Below are 17,559 nucleotides of genomic sequence, written 5' to 3'. Positions count from 1 at the left end.
CAGGATTGAGATAGAGTTTTTTTGATTCTGTAAGTACTGTAAGGCTTGGCTGAGTGCAAACAGTGCAAGGTTGAGCAGACCAATTATTAGGCAATTCCTAACTCTGTTTCCACAAGAGTCTCCCTATCAATTACTGAATACCCATTGTGTGTGTGTGTTTTTTTTTTCCTCAGTCACCCAGGAGGAACCATCAATAGTCCTGTCCTGAAGGGAGATCCTCCTAGGTCTGGCCGGACCTCTGTATGGTAATTAATATTTAAATCCCCTGTTAGGAAATCTGCTGGGTTAAGAGAATTTTCAGTCATTAATGTTAAATTATGGTTTTTTTGGTTTTTGGTGTTTTTTTTTTTTTTAACAGAACAGCCCTATACTTTAAGATTTTTGAATTAGTAAGCTACCTTTTTGCTTTTTTGACTTAGAATAATTCTGAACTGGTGAGGTGTGCTCACAATGAGGTTTCCTCTAAAAGTTACATTTCTACTTTCTTCTGTTAGCAAAGCAGTTGCCGCTACACATTGAATGCATTTGGGCCATCCGTGGGTTCCTGGGTTAAGGATTTTTGATAGGAAAGTTACTGGTTGTCAGTGGTCTCACTGTTTTCAGGCTACGCCCTTGTTTACACTCCCAACAAGGTAGTATTGAAGTGTTATAGGGTCATGGAGAAGCTCTTCAATTATCAACTATAGGTTTTAAATTTACCCTGGCTTTTAAAGAAATAGGGCACATTGTTTTTTCTTTACTACTTCTCTTTTTTTCTCTCCCTCTCTTTTCTCTCTCTCTCTGTCTCTTCTCTCCTTGACTTACTCAATTCGCTTTCATCCTGATCTATTATGTTGCCCTAGACTCAGTTCCAGTAGTTAAAGTACTGGGTTACCAGTTCTAAGGCCCTGGCCAAGGAGCCAAGGCTTGGAGATCGTATTCCAGAGGGGTAAGCTGGGTAGAAATCGGGGGAAGAGACTATCTTACACAATGGGAGAGCAATCCTCCTAGCCATTTACAAACTTGGGGCCCTGGCAAGAGTGGTGGGGAACGGGTCTGACATAACTGCCCATGTCAAGAGCTATATGCCTAAATTGGGAGGGACACCAGGGATAAGACTCCCTGGGTTCATAGCCTAGATGGCCAAGGACACAGTGTAGAGCTTCCTTAGATCCCTTTGGAGATACAACTTGCTCTAATACTTGGGAGAGGAAATGAAAGTCTGAACCATTAGTACCTAGGAGGCAGGGATCGGAGGAAGTAGATTCAGAGGTAAGGAGAATTTTGGGGCTACACTTTCAAGAAAGTTGTGGTTGGGACCCAGGAGGTATGGGTCAGAAAGAAAGGTAAGGGTGCACACAACGGCAACTGTCGAATACAGACTTCTGCCCCACGATCTCAACCAACTAATGCAGGAGTTTGGGATGACAGCTTTCTGCCTCTAGTCAGCCCTGGGCTTTCCCAGGAAAACTGAAAGTGGAAGCCGGTTCCAGGCAGACCAATGCTTCCAACCCAGAAGGGTTGGGGGTTGTTAGAAAGCCGTTTCCCAGACAGCCTCACACCTGAGTCTTAAGTCCAACAGCCATGCTAATCGTTTTTAACCCGCCGATAGGTGCCCGGTATTTTCCTCCAATTCTAAGGAAGGATAGCAAGCAAAAGCGGTCCAATATTAGTCACTGCTTTGGAGGTCCCTTCGTGGTCACTAAAATGGTACTGGGGGTCACGGGGGGTCCTTGTTCTTAGAGCTCCCAAAATGGCGGCGGGCCACTTCCAAGATGGTGGCAAGCCTCTTGTTCTCTGACCTGGGATTCTTGGTTTCACGGATTCCAAGGAATGGAATCTTGGGCCATGTGGTGAGTGTTATAGCTCTATTAGAAGCCCTGGGTCACGGAAGAGAACGTGGAACCCAGCGACTAGTGTTCAGCTCAATTAGGACAAACCCAAGCACTTAGCCGTGCAGGAACAATGGAGAGCCTTTAACCCAATCGGGAGTGGCAATGGGCACCTCACTGCATTAGAAGCACAGCAGACAGCCTACCGGATCCAGAGGGGTGGAAGTCAGTGATGGGTCTGTGATGCAGCAGACAGCAGTGGTGGATGGCCAGTGAAAGTTCAGCTTGAGCTGTAACAAACACCGACCAGAAGAGTGTGCAGTTGCAAGAGTTAATAGCGTGAAGAAAGAGCTCCCATAAAATGGGAAGGGCACAATCTTGGCTCACTGCAACCTCTGCCTCCCTAGTTCAAGTGATTCTTGTACCTCAGCCTCCCAAGTAGCTGGGATTACAGGCATGTGTCACTGCATCTGGCTAATTTTTGTAGTTTTGGTAGAGACAGAGTTTTACTGTGTTGGCCAGGCTGGTCTGAAGCTCCTGGCCTCAAGTGATCCCCCTACCTTGGCCTTCCAAACTGCTGGGATTATAGGCATAAGCCACTGTGCCTGGCCCCCTACTGTCTTCTTTGCTTACATTGTTTCTAACAAATTGATGTCATCCTTCTCTTTTTTCTTTCCCTTGTACCAAACATGTCTGTTTTTCCCCTCTGACTGCTTTTAGGAGTTTCTCTTTTCACTGATTTGTGCAATTTGCTTATGATGTGCCTTGAAGTAGTCTTCTTCATGTTTCTTTTGTTTAGCTTTAATTGAACTTCTTGCATCTATGGTTTTATTGTTTCATTAAGTTTCAAAACATTTCAACCATTCTTCCTTCAAATATTTTTTCTATTTCTCCACTTGTTTTTGGCGCCAATTACACATATATTAGGCCATTTGAATACTAATAGTCTGTTAATTTTTTAAGTTTTTTCTCCAAGATTTTGGTTATTTTCTATCCTTATGTCTTCAATGTCACTAATCTTATCTTCTGCAGTAGCCAATCTGCTATATTAAGCCTATTCAGTGTATTTATTTCAGGTATTGCATTTTTCATCTTTAGAAATTTGGATTTCATTTTTTTCTACTTTTAATATTTCTACTTAATTTTTGAACACATGGGATACAGTTATAATTTTTAATGACTTTTTTTGTTCATTCTAACATATGTGTTAGTTCTGGTTAGTTTCAACTGATTATTTTTCTTCTCCTTATGTCTCACAGTATCCTGATTCTTTGCATGCCTAGTAATCTCCAACTGATGTCAGACACTACAATTTTACTAGTTGAGTGTTAGAGACTTTTGTACTCCTATAAATATTCTTGGGCTTTGTTCTAGGGCATAATTAAGTTACTTGGCAACTGTTTGGTTCATTTGGGTTTTGCTTTAAATATTTGTTTGTTGAGGTTCAATTCATCTGGGAGGGAGGTGAAAAAATAAAAAGAGACTCAAGCCCTGTTTAGTCTAAAGCTAATTACTCTGTACTATTGAGGTAAGACCTTTTTGAGTATTCTACCAATGCCTTGTGAATTAGGAAGTTTTCTAGGTTAGCTGGTGAGAACAGGCCATTTTTCCAGCCCTTTCTGATACTGTTTCTCCTTCTTCTCCTCCTCCTCCTCCTCCTCCTTCCTCTTCTCCTCCTCCTCCTTCCTCTTCTCCTCCTCCTTCCTCTTCTCTCTTCTCTCCTCCTCCTCCTTCTTCTCTGACTCTTTCCTCTGTTTCATGTAGTTTCTTCACATATAATGGCTGATAATTTCTCTGCTGAAGATTTAAAGGGGACCTTTTGCAGATCTCAGGAACTCTCTCTGTACCACTCTCGCCTCTCCATATATATTGTCCTGCAAACCACTGCTGCTTTGCTCACACTGAACTCCCAGCTTTGTCTTCTCAACTCAGGGAATCTGCCCGGCTCTGCTAGAGTTATTCCCCCACATGCTGTGGTCTGAACATTCTCTCAAGCCAGTAAGTTGAGGTAATCATAGGACTCAACTTTCTTTTTTTTCCTTCACTCAGGGGTAACTGTTTTTCATTGCCTGATATCTGGTGTCTTGAGAACTGTCATTTCGTCTATTTGGTCTGGTTTTGTGGTGTTGTTTTAGGCAGGAGGGTAAATTTGGTCCCCATTATTACATCTAGCAGAAGTCTTGAATGTACTTGTTAACAAATGTCTTACTGGGGAAAACTTCAAGCTTATATAAGTGGGCAGAATAGTTGTGTGACTGCCTATGTCTTCATCTCTAGGCTTTAAAAAATGATCAAATCAGTGCCAATCTTGTTTTATCTGTGCTCCCACTCACTTATCTCCCTCTTGCTTTTTTATTTATTCATTTATTATTAAATAATTTATTTACTTTGAGACAGAGTCTCACTCTGTCACCCAGGCTGGAGTGCAGTGGCACAATCTTGGCTCACTGCAACCTCCACCTCCCAGGTTCAAGCAATTCTCCTGCCTAAGCCTCTCGAGTAGCTGGGATTACAAGTGCGTGCCATCACACCTGGCTAATGTTTGTATTTTTAGTAGAGACGGGGTTTCTCCATATTGGCCAGGCTGGTCTTGAACTCCTGGCCTCAAGTGATCTGCCTGCTTCGGTCTCCCAAACTGCTGGGATAACAGGCATGAGCCACTGTGCCCAGCCTCTCTCTCGCATTTTGAAGGAAATCCCAGACATCACGTAAGCTCATCTGTAAATATTTCAGGGTGAGTTTCTGTAGGGGTCCCTGTCAGTGCTCCACCTGTGTCTATCTTGCGTTTTCATTTCAGTGTGCCTGAGCTGACTTCTAGCTGTCATGATCTGCATCTCTTTGCTTGAAGGTTTTCCTTAAAGCTCAGAAAAGCCACCCTGCCCTGCGGATGGTGGGCTGGAACCGCCAGTGTGATTGGTGCTCTCCCCGGCGCAGCCCTCCACATCCCACCTCCCTCACCCTTGTGGGAGATAACTCTGGCATTTGTCTCACACCTTTCCCTAAGTTTCTCTGTGGGATTGCGTTCCATTCGCCCACAGTGCTAGCTGACTTGATAATGTCCCCTTTATGTCTGCATTCCTTTCTCTGTCACATTTGCTCTTTCCTTGGATTCGTTAGCTAGTGCTGCCAAAACAAAGTACCAGAAGATAGGTTGATTTAGGCAATAGAAATGCATTTTCTCACAGTTTTGGAGGCCAGAAGTCCTAGATGAAGGTGTCATAAGGTTGGTTTCCTCTCTCCTGGGCTTGTAGATGGCCCTCCCCTCTGCATATTTCTGTGTCCTAATCTCCTCTTCTTGTAAGGATGCCAGTCTCATTGGATTAGGGCCTACCCTAATGACCTCATTTTACCTTAATTACCTCTTTAAAGGCCTTATCTCTAAATACACATTTAGAGGTACTGGAGGTTAGGACTCCAACATATGAACTTGGGAAGGGGAGGGGACAGAGGTAGCCCGTAATACTCCTCTACTGGCATTTACTCTACCTCCCAAATCAGCTACTGCCACTCAAGCCCTTATTTCAGGATCTACTTTTAGGAAAATCCAAATGAAGGCAACCTCTAAAAGGTAAGTACTTTTTTGAAAAAAGGAACCACATTTCCCCAAAAGCACTCCTCATATCCACACTTAAGGACTTGCCCACTGTGCTGTTTACATGCACATCCCCTCCGGTGACGGCAAGGACTACATTTTATGGATCTTCTTATCTAGGCAGTTCCTCGGATGTAGGAGATACCAAACGCTGCTTGATTTGCTTAACTAAATGCCATGAGTTCTAATCTTCCTTGGAAACTTGGTTACAGTCAAATAAAAAAAAAAAAAAAAAAAAAAAAACCTAAATAACAAATAAAATTGCTCCTTAATAATGTAAAAAATCCCTGCTGCCTGCATTACTAGCTATCTGTGCAATATCTAGCACTCAGGGACATAGTGTCTTCCAAATAAAGTTTTTATGGCTTAAATGAGGGCTACTCACTGTGATGTTTGATGTTGACAGTGGGGAGAGGTTGCAGGGGGACAGGGAGTATATGGGTACTGTCTGTACTTTTCCACACAATTTTGCTGTGAACCTAAAACTGCTTGAAAAATAAAGTTTATTAATTTGAAAATAAATAGATTAGAAATACAGTGTCACCAATTAAAGTTAGAAACTGAAAACTAGACTAGATTTAAAAGACCTTTAGGAAAGACACTTTTATATAAAATATCATCAGTCTGCTAGTGTCACCTACTGGTGAAAATTGGCCACTGCTGTGGAAACAATTCTATCCATTTCTTTTTTTTTTTTTTTTTTTTCTTTTTGAGACGGAGTCTCGGAGTCTCGCTCTGTCGCCTAGGCTGGAGTGCAGTAGCGGTGATCTCCACTCACTGCAAGCTCCGCCTCCCCGGGTTCACGCCATTCTCCTGCCTCAGCCTCCCGAGTAGCTGGGACTACAGGCACCCACCACCGCGCCCGGCTAATTTTTTTGTATATATATTTTTTTTAGTTGAGCGGGGTTTCACCGTGTTAGCCAGGGTGGTCTCGATCTCCCGACTTCGTGATCCGCCCGTCTCGGCCTCCCAAAGTGCTGGGATTACAGGCGTGAGCCACTGCGCCCGGCCAATTCTATCCATTTCTTAGTGCTCTTGAATTTTGATGGTTATATAACAAATGTTCTGTAGGAAGTATTAGTAAACACGAATTCGACCAAATAGAAAAAGTATTAATATTTATGTGATATATAAGTTGCACATGAAGAGGAACTATCAGAAAAACAACCTTTACGTTTACATATCCGTAAGCCTCAACTCGAAACTAAAATTAGTTTTGATTTAGGGAAGAAAAAGTTAAATGAAGGCAAATGGAAGTATGTGGAAAAGGAGCTTTATATGATACTCTCTCAATATTTCTCATACAATCCAATATTTTAAGTAAAAGCAATAAATCCAATGTACAGTTTTTTATGCAAAATAGCATCTATTCATTTTTGGTGTTAGCCATACCCAAAGTCTCTCCTTAATAGCACTGAACTCAGGATCTTATGACACTTCATGTTCTCAAATGCCTTTTCATTTCCCCGCACAGCAACCTCTGAACTGTGATTCAGTTCTATAGCATCTGCAATCAACTCCCATAGAGGAAGGACTGGTCTATTGATGGGGGTCTTTCAGTTCTAGCTTACAGTCAACTATTGACAAATTTTTCCTTATTTGTTCTTTGGGCAATTTTTGTTTGCCCCAGAATTTAATGTTTTAAATTAAAAATTATATGGGAGCTGGTTTTGTTTTGTTTTTTTGTTGTTGTTGTTTGTTTGTTTTTTTACCTAAGTCCTGTAAGACTCAAAAGAGAATGAGTAAAAGCACTCTGGCAATCAGTCAACTATCAATCTATTTTTACCAAGTAATCATAAATTTTCCATCTGCTGTGGAGGACACCGAGTTGGATCCCTGTATGGGATGTGAGAGGTGTGAGATGCTCCCTTCCTTCTTCCTTCCTCCTCCTCCTCCTTCTTAGAAAGGCATACAAATTTTCTTAACATATATACAGGGAGAACCACAGAGTGATTACCTCCTTTCTTAGTTTTGGAAATTTTTCTTTAGAAATGATTTCAGACTCGGCCGGGCGCGGTGGCTCAAGCCTGTAATCCCAGCACTTTGGGAGGCCGAGACGGGCGGATCACGAGGTCAGGAGATCGAGACCATCCTGGCTAATATGGTGAAACCCCGTCTCTACTAAAAATACAAAAAACTAGCCGGGCGAGGTGGTGGGCGCCTGTAGTCCCAGCTACTCGGGAGGCTGAGGCAGGAGAATGGCGTAAACCCGGGAGGCGGAGACTGCAGTGAGCTGAGATCCGGCCACTGCACTCCAGCCTGGGCGACAAAGCGAGACTCCGTCTCAAAAAAAAAAAAAAAGAAATGATTTCAGACTCAAAGAAAAGTTGCAAGAAGAATACAAAGAACTCCTGCATACTCTTCATTCAAATTAGTTTTATTAGATTATCTTAATAGATAATATACATGTTATACATATATAAACCTTATATATATAATATATAAAAAGTTTTTTGTAACCACCGAAGAGTAAGTTCAGATGTGTTGCCCATTTACCTTTAAATACTTTAGTGTGCTTTTCTCTAGAAAAAGAGACATTCTCTTAGTGTGATAACGGTGCTGTGTTCACATTCAGGAAATTCACATTGACAATACCATTTTCTTATTTAATGTCCTTGTTCAAATTTCACCAATTGTCTAAATAATTTTTTTTTTTTTTTTTTGAGACAGAGTTTCACGCTTGTTGCCCAGGCTGGAGTGCAATGGCATGATCTCAGCTCACTGCAACCTCCACCTCCCAGGTTCAAGCAATTCTCCTGCCTCAGCCTCCCTAGTAGCTGGGATTATAGGCATGTGCCACCATGCCCAGCTAATTTTGTATTTTTAGTAGAGACGGGGTTTCTCCATGTTGGTCAGGCTGGTCTTGAACTCCTGACCTCAGGTGATCCACCCGCCTCGGCCTCCCAAAGTGCTGGGATTACAGGCGTGAGCCACCGCGCTCGACCATGTCTAAAGAATTTTTACAGCAAAATCAATCTTTCTGCTGTAGGCTCCAGATTGCTAGGCCTATATGTCACATTTAGTTATCATGTCCCTTGGGTCTCCTTTAACCTCTAACTGTTCCTCAGCTGTTTCATGATCGTGGCATATATATATATATGTATATATATATTTTTTTTGGTAAAGTATACCAGCTAGTTAGTTACTTTGTAGAATGTCTCTCAATTTGGGTTTGTCTAATGTTTCCTTGTGATTAGATTTAAGTATGTGAATCTTTTCCTCATTTCCTTGAATACCTTGATTAGATGCATTTTTGCATTTTGGGCATGCATTTTTGGCAGGAATATCACAGAAGTGATACTGTTTCTTTTCAGTTAATCAAATCATGATACACATCATGTCTGTTTGTGTATCCTTGTGGGATTAACCTTGATCCCATCCTTGTGGGATTAACCTTGATCATTAAGTTGGTGTCTGCCAGGTATCTCCACTGTACAATTACTGTTTTTCTCTTTTAAATTAATAAGTAATTTTGGGAAGATATTTCCTCATGAAGCTTTTGCCAACTAACTTTAGAACAGAATTGATGATTCTTTCTGAACCAATTTTAATTGTGATAGTTGCCAAATGGTGATATTTTAAATTTGTTATTCCTTCTGCATTTATTAGTTTTCCAACTGTAAGAAAGTGACTTTCTTTCCTATTTATGTAATCATGTATTCATTTATGTTAGTATAGACTCATGGATTCTTATTTGAGTCAATGAGTTACAATCCACTACTATCATTTTGGTGACCAAATTGTCCTAGATCTGGTCAGTGGGAGGGAGCTCCTTCAAACTGGCTCCTATGCCTTCTTGACATGTCCTCATAATTTTTTACCCACTTCCTTACTTTCTGGCAAAACAAGATTCTCAAGTTCATCATGAATTTCTCTATTCCATTCCTGGGTTCAGTCACTTCTCCAAGGATCCCTGGTTTATTTTAGTGGAGAATGATATTTATAAGCAAGATCTGGTGCTAGATGTACCAATTACTACTGGGGTGTCGCTGCTTCTAGGTCCTCCTGGGAATCAGTGCAAGAAAATATAAATACACACACACACACACACACACACACAATTTACATCTATTTATAAATCTAAATTTTAAAAATGAGTTCACACGGATACCTTCAGTTGCAAGCCAGTATTATAGGGTTCATTCTAACCTTCCTCATTTTCCTTTTTTTTTTTTTTTCCTTTTCTTGCTTTCTTTTTTTTTTTTTTTTTTTTTTTTGTTTGTGACAGGGTCTGCTCTGTCACACAGGCTGCAGTGCAGGGCTCACCGCAAGTAGCCAGGACCACAGGCACGCAAACACACCTGGCTAATTTTTTGTATTTTGTGTAGAGACAGGATTTCGCCACGTTGTCCAGGCTGGTCTCGGACTCCTGAGCTCGAACTATCCGCCTGCCTTGACCTCCCAAAGTGCTGGGATTACAGGTGTGCCCGACCGCTGTAAAGATCTTACGACCATGGGTAGTGACTGGCAAGAACGTGCCTTACTAGTTTTAAGATGGAGTTATTCTTAAAATGGTGTCACCCTGGCTCTCCTATGCTCTTGTTTCCCAATTTGACAACCAACGTGATCTTTCTGATTAGCTCAACCTTACTTAAAAACCGGCCGGGCACTGTGGCTCACGCCCGTAATCCCAGCACTTTGAGAGGCCGACGCGGGCAGATCATGAGGTCAGGAGATCGAGACCATCCTGGTTAACACGGTGAAACCCAGTCTCTACTAAAAAATGTAAAAAATTTAGCCGGGCGTGGTGGCGGGTGCCTGTAGTCCCAGCTACTCCGGAGGCGGAGGCAGGAGAATGGCCTGAACCCGGGAGGCGAAGCTTGCAGTGAGCCGAGTTCGTGCCACTGCACTCCAGCCTGGGCGACAGAGCGAGACTCCGTCTCAAAAAAAAAAAAAAAAAAACAAAAACAAAAAAACCATCATTGCCTCTCCAGTGTTCTTACACTAAAGGGGCCATCTGCCTAACTTAATTTAGGAATGCCTGTATGTTTCCGTACTGCTTAAATATTCCCAGCTTTGCCACTCCCTGTTTCACACCAACATCCAGTCATCTGGAAGATCTTTCCATTCCTCCATTTCTCTCATAACTAAAACAACTTCAGACTTAACCCTCACTCCCACCGGTAACTCACCCTTAACTCTTCTTGTAGAACTTAAATTTCATGTATTGTTCTCTCCTTCTGTCCCTGACTCACTTCCTAAATCTCTGGTGGATGTTCCCCTGTTGTCCTGTTACACTGTTATTCTGACCTAAACAGAACTGATCACATTGCTTGCTGGGAAGATGCACATGCGATCTCTAGTGTATATAGTAGGTCCTCAATTATTACTGATGACTGGTAAAGCAGCCAAGGTCTTTTGACTATATAAATCGATCTTATTCTACGTTAATAACAATATTAGCACAGGATTCTATTCCCCTGTTGGATATTATTTACATTTGATAATGAATGAACTAATTCTCTTTGACAGCAAAACATGTATTCAGCTTACAGTCGAAAATGCAAGGCAAGGTACACAATAAGACGGATCCAAGCCCTGACCCCTCCGAGCTTTAAGCAGTCAGGTAACTATTTGTTCTGAAAAGTATTAACTGTCCTATTAACGTTAACCTTCACAACACAATGCCTTGTGTTCAACCGGCCTTGGCCTCAAAGCACTTTCCTGGCACATTCCCTAAATTTAAAGAACGGTTTCCATAGAGCTGAGAGGGTCGAGGCAGGGGCAAGTGTAGAGAATGCAAGAAATGGAGACACCCCGGGCAAAAGAACTCTAGACTGCACTCCAACCTTAGCACTTACTAGGCATTCGAGTTCAAGACCTTGACACTTGCACTCGCTGGTGGCGAGCCCCGCCTCCCCATTCCGGCTCCACCTCCCCAACCCAGCCCCGCCTCCCCACCCTGCCTCATCTACCAGACAGGTCCCGTCTCCCCATTCAGGCCCCCGTCTCCTCACTCAGGCCATGCCTCCACATTTAGGACACGCCTCCCCGCCCAGTCCAGTCTCCGAACTAGGGCTTGCTCCAAGCCCTGCTTCCTCGCCCAACCTGGCCTCCCCACTACGGCCTAACCCCAAGCCCTTCTCCTCGTCCGGCCCCGTCTCCACACTACCGCCTGGTCCTCAACTCCACCTCCCCACTCCGACCCCATCTCCTTGACCAGCCCGGCTTTTATGCTCAGGCTCCGCCTCCCCGCCCAGTCTTGTCTCCAAATTCCGGCCTTGTCCCACGCCACGCCTCCACACGGCCCCGCCTCCACGCTCGGCCTGGCCCCAAGCTCTTCCTTCCTGCGGCACCCTGTCTCAGCACTCCGGCCTGGTACCGAGCCCCGCCCCGCCTCCCCAGTCCGGAGCCCGCCTCCAACCCCGCCCTGTCCCCACACCCAGCCTGGCCCCGAGCCACACCTCCCACCGCGCCCCGCTTTCCACTCTCCCGAGCCCTGCCTCCCACCCCGCCTTCACACGCCCGAGCCCCGCCTACATCCCCGCTCTGTCTCGTCACTCCACCTGGTCCCGAGCCTCCCCTCCTGCCTCCACCCTGCCCCGCCCCGATCATCCCGAGCCCCGCCTTGTCTCCACACTCCGGAGGCACCTCCCTACCCGGCCCCGCCTCCGCGCTCCGGCTGCCAGCCCTCCCTTCCACCCTCTGGCTCCGCCTCCATCTTCACGCTCACGCCAGGCCCTGAGCCCTGCCTCCACGTCTCGGCGCCAACTCCACGTCCTGGCTCCTATCTCTGCCTTGCAGGCTTCCCCCAGCTGCACGCTTGGGCCCGGCTCAGAGCCCTAAGCCCTGCCTCCCGGTCCTGGCCCGGTTTGCCAGAACTGCACCGCGCCTCTCCGCCCAGGCCCAAGCCCCTCCTCCACACCCGAGTCCAAGCCCCGCGTCCCGGATTCGGACCCGCCTGCCTGGGGCGGTGCTGCACCAGGTGCGGGTGTGGCAGGCGTCTCCGAGCGCCAGGTGCAGCTTCCGGGTCAAGATGGTCGCCGCCTGCCGCGCCGTAGCGGGGCCCCTGCCGTGCCGCCGCCTCCGCTGCCTTCCCGCCCGGGTCCCGCTGCTGCGCGTCGCCCTCTGCCTTCTGTGCTGGGCCCCGGCGGCTGTGCGCGCGGTCCCTGAGCTGGGGCTCTGGTTAGAGACAGTCAACGACGTAAGTGGAGTGTCGGGACCGAGGCGTGGCACGTCTCGGGCCCTCAGGGCTGTTGCGGGGCTTCGCTGGACCCCGGGCTTGTTCACCTGGCCTCTGCCGGGTCAGCACCGGGTCCCCTGATACCCTCCCGGAGCCTTTTGTCTGTTACGAGCGGGGAGCCGGGAGCGGCCCCTCCTCCGGCCCGACCTAGGCTGCAGGGAAGAGCCGTCAGAATTGCGCATGGGACGGCCCTCCGGTCCGAGCGCTCGGACTGTTACTGAAGGTCACCATTCCCGACGCCGTGGCCGTCATTTTGCTCTGACATGTTTTGGCTGGATCAGGAATCTCTGCACATCTAGCAGCATCTTTGGGATTCGACTCTTCCTGTCCGGATGCAGCCACAGTGGGCCACACCCCTGAGGCCGCAGGGAGGACTTGCCAGCGCTTCAGTTTCTGCATAAACTTAGCGCGTCTGCCGCTTCCTTTAAAAAAAAAAAAAAAAATTTAAATGAGGAGGAAACGTGCAGTAGTCACCCTCTCTCTCTTTCTCTCTTCTTGAGTTCCTGAATTTCTCTACAGTTCCTATCACAGTTCCGGGTGTGTGTGTGTGTGTGTGTGTGTGTGTGTGTGTGTGTGTGGGTGCGGGACTAGTTATTAGGGAGTGCTTGAAAGGCGAATCTGGAGGCGTGAGTGGGCGGAAACTCTTCTTTCCAAGGCAGGCTATTAGAAAACTTGGCATCCAGTAATTAGAGGAGATGATGTGGGAGAGATACAGGGGCAGAATTATGGAAAGTCTTGCAAAAGAGAGACAGGAAGTCTGGAAGAGGCATTATCTCCGGCTTCTCTGGGGTCAGATGACCAATCCAGCACTGTTTGGGATGGGTATTTTCCACATGCATGGACTTATATTTTGATTTCCTTAACCAGAAAAAGAAAGTAGTTCCAAAGACTACAAATACTTCCCACAACAGCAAAGCTATTCAGAGGAACACGCTGGGTATATTTCTTATACTCAGAAGGCCAAGCTCAGGCATGGAAGGCTTGTGTATTTCTTATACCCAGAAATATACCCAGCGTGTATATTTCATAGGTATATTAAGACCTATTGCGGCCATTTCCTCCAGGATTCTTCTGGATTGGTGACCTAATTTGTGTGCCAGTTATATAGTCTGCACATCTCCATTATTTAATTTCCTGAACGGGAAAAAGTAGAACTCAGTGAACTACTCTCATGGCTTCCTGCTGTGACGATAGTGAATAGTCAATATAACTATATTGGAAGTGACTCAGCCGCATGCGTGTTGTTAGATTACTTGAACATATCTGTATAGATCTTTGCCAAGTGTACTTTGAACATACCTGCAAAGATCTTTGCCAAGTGTACTTCTTCCTGTATGAGGAATAGAAGTTTGCTCCTTGAGTGCTGCATGATCTTTGGGCTCATTTTACTCCTGTGCGACCCTGGGCCACTAGAAGTCTAAAAGCGCTTCTCTCCCAAGAGTGGACTTATTATTTTCCTCATTTCAGGTTGTCAGAAGCAGGAAAGGAGAGTGGGGCTTTCTTTCATTTGTACTGCAGATTTATCAAGAAATTTTGTTTCTTTGTTTTTGTTTGTATGTTTGGGACAGAGTCTTGCTCTGTTACCTAGGCTGGAGTGCAGTGGCACAGTCATAGCTCACTGCAGCCTCAAACTCCTGGGCTCAAGCAGTCCTCTAGCCTCAGCCTCCCGAGTAGCAAGGGCTTGTAGGCACATGCCATACACCCAACTAATTTTTAAATTTTTTGTAGAGGTGGGGGGAGTCTCACTATATTGTCAAGGCTGGTCTTGAACTCCTGACCTCAAGCCATCCTCCTGCCTCAGCCTCCCAAAGTATTGGGATTACAGGCATGAGCCACTACACCTGGCCAAGAAATGGTTCTTTTGAGTGTACAAGGGAGCAAATCATTGAAGCACCACCGTGTGTCATATGTTAGACTGGTCATTGCTGTTGCAAAGATAAATTTTAGCCATAGCCCCTTCTCCCAAGATGCTCATACAGTAATAGGAATAACAGATTTATGAGTAGATAGTCATATACACTGTGGTATACTTGAGATATTACTGGAGCACCAAGAGGGTCACCTAACCCTGCTTCCTGGAGGAGAGACCTGCCTCAGTCTTGAAAGATGAATAAGTACTACCTTGATGAAGAAGAGGAGGGGAGCAGTGCAGCAGCAGTGCAGGAAATTAGTGGTGTTTCTGCTACATCAAGTTTCTGGCAGGGTTGTTAGAGGGGACTTAGGTCACCACAAGCCTTCCATGCCTGAGCTTGGCCTTGAGCCTGAGGCCAGAAGCCTCAAACTCAAGGACGTGTGTTGGCCAAGGCAAGTCATGTCATTGAGTACAGTGAGCTAGGTTCAGGACTGGAGGGGGTAGTGAGGAATGTTGTGGACTACAGATTGCATGCCCATTCTGAAGAGGGCAAGTGCCATTTGGCTTCAGCTTACTCTATGCATACACTCTTAACAGAGTGGGCACAGAATTGCCACAGCTCTTTGTTTTTTTTTTTTTTTTTTTTTTTTTGAGACGGAGTCTGGCTCTGTTGCCCAGGCTGGAGTGCAGTGGCCGGATCTCAGCTCACTGCAAGCCCCGCCTCCCGGGTTTACGCCATTCTCCTGCCTCAGCCTCCCGAGTAGCTGGGAGTACAGGCGCCCGCCACCTCGCCCGGCTAATTTTTTTTGTATTTTAGTAGAGACGGGGTTTCACCGTGTTAGCCAGGATGGTCTCGATCTCCTGAACTCGTGATCCGCCTGTCTCGGCCTCCCATAGTGCTGGGATTACAGGCTTGAGCCACCGCGCCCGGCCAGCTCCTTGCTTTTTTAAGTGAAACTGGAGTCCATATTTTTATTATGTCAATTAAAAAGTTTAAAAAAGGCCTCTTGTGGACTCAATCAATCCTATTTATAGGTTGGATTAGGCCTCCAGACTCCCAGTAGCTACTTTAGGATGTGAATGAGGGAGCCATTGAAAGATCTTAGACATAATGCTAATCACTATGGCTGCTATCTAAAGATGAATTATAGGATCAGATCTGGAGGTAGAAGTACCAGTTAAGCTATTGTGAAAATTAGGCAGGAAATGCAGAGAACCTAAATTGGGGCAGTGGTGACAGAGATGGAGAGGAAGAACTGAATTTGATAAGTGTTTGTGAGATAAAGTAGGCATGCCTTGGGGATTGGGTGATGGAAGTGGGGAACTGTAAGGAGCCATGGCTTGGGTGACTGTAGATGGTACCACCTCCAAACAAGGTGGATGGCATAGGAAAAGTTGGTGAGCAGAGAGGAGTGTGTCTGGTTTAAAACAGGCTTGTCTGTTGGACATCCCCTAGTGTACATGTCCTTTAGGCAGTTGGGTATTTGGATGTGGAGCTCAAAGGAGGGATGCAAGTTGGGAATTTTATTGTTGTTGTTGAAACTGTGTTGGGCAGGGGGAAGGGGTTACCACTTATCCTGTCAGTGTTTTTTTTAAAAAAATTCCTAATCACTTGTACATTTAACATAGTCTCTAACTGCAGGATTTTTATTCTTGAGGAGAGAAGACATTAAACAAGTAATTAATTATTTGATTTAAGTTGTGAAGAAGAAAGGGTGTTGGGGATTATATAAGGGAGGGCCTGGCCTGATATGGGCCACAGTGGAAGAATTCCTGCAGAACAGGCTTTTGAGCTGGGCTTTGAAGGGTGAGAAGGAGCCAACTAGATGAACAAAGAGTGAAAGGAAGGATTTTTAAGTAAGTTTTTCAGGTTGACCCCTAATCTTGAGGGCAGGAAAGAATATCATGCTTTTCAGGAACTGGAAAGTTGAGAGGTGGGTGGGGCCTTGATTATTCAGGATCCTGTAGGCTACAGTATGAATTCTGGTCTGTTGTAATTGCACTGGTAAACCATAACGACTTGGAGCTGGGAGAGGGGGACAGTTCCTTATCAAAAGTACATTCAAATTGACACCAGGAGAGCAGCATGCAAATGCAGGCAGTTCATGTCATGTCTGAGCAGTACTAATCCTGCAATGGCAGCATCTTTTACCTCGTATGTGTCACTGGCCCTAAGTCTGCTAGAGGCCAGAGCTCTCCTGATCCTCAGGGTAACTGCAGGAAGTAGAATCATGACAAGGTTTTAAGCAAGTTAGTGATGTGATCAGATTTACGTTAAAAAAATACTCTTGTCAGAGAGAGGAGTGCAAGGATTAGAACTCTGTATGTTGTGGGGTAAAACACTTGCGAAAAAAACTTTCTAACAAGATCTTCCCGTGTTTGTTTTTCACCTTAGAAATCAGGACCTTTGATATTTAGGAAAACTATGTTTAACTCTACAGATATCAAGTTATCTGGTAAGTATAATGAAACAATAAAATACTAGACTGGGGGCGGTGGCTCACGCCTGTAATCCTGGCACTTTGGGAGGCCAAGGTGGGCACATCACAAGGTCAGGAGTTCAGGACCAGCCTGGCCAACATAGTGAAAACTCGTCTCTATTAAAAATACAAAAAAAGTTAGCTGGGCGTGGTGGTGGGCGCCTGTAGTCCCAGCTACTTGGGAGGCTGAGGCAGGAAAATCACTTGAACCTGAGAGGCAGAGGTTGCAGTGAACTGAGATCGCACCACTGCACTCCAGCCTGGGTGACACAGTGAGACTCTGTCTCAAAAACAAATGAAGAGGAATAATAAAATACTTATATATATATATGTATATAAACAACATGTAATATAAACAAATGCATTCATGTAAATGAATATAACATATATAATAAACTAAGCAAATGTTTTGTTTTTAAGTAGTTCTAACATTTTAAGGTTTCGTTTTGTTTCAGTCAGGACTTGGTTCTTTACAATAATGGAGGCCGGGCGCGGTGGCTCACGCTTGTAATCCCAGCACTTTGGGAGGCCGAGGCAGGCAGATCACGAGGTCAGGAGATCGAGACCATCCTGGCTAACATGGTGAAACCCCATCTCTACTAAAAATATAAAAAATTAGCCGGGCGTGGTGGCGGGTGCCT

At 45.3% G+C, this 17,559-nt stretch overlaps 1 protein-coding gene across 5 annotated transcripts in view; it reads left to right on the top strand.

The window, feature by feature from the left end:
- The first annotated feature begins 191 nt into the window (after nt 1-191).
- Nucleotides 192-17,559, top strand: part of TMEM87B (transmembrane protein 87B) — a 73,552-nt gene continuing 56,184 nt past the window's right edge. For 2 of the 5 annotated variants that reach the window (XM_050753046.1, XM_050753042.1), the window contains exons 1-2: nt 11,975-12,547; nt 16,834-16,894. In XM_050753046.1, the coding sequence (XP_050609003.1) occupies nt 12,380-12,547; nt 16,834-16,894 (229 nt within the window). In that variant the 5' untranslated portion in view covers nt 11,975-12,379. Of the gene's footprint in view, nt 246-10,875; nt 10,970-11,974; nt 12,548-13,575; nt 16,895-17,559 lie in introns of those variants that run through there. The other 3 variants (XM_050753043.1, XM_050753041.1, XM_050753044.1) reach the window with 3 other exon arrangements.

The sequence above is a fragment of the Macaca thibetana genome, chromosome 13, assembly GCF_024542745.1.
Source record: "Macaca thibetana thibetana isolate TM-01 chromosome 13, ASM2454274v1, whole genome shotgun sequence".
NCBI lineage: Eukaryota > Metazoa > Chordata > Mammalia > Primates > Cercopithecidae > Macaca > Macaca thibetana.
The sequence above is the reverse complement of the archived record's forward strand: the minus strand, read 5'-3'. Positions and strand labels throughout refer to the sequence as shown.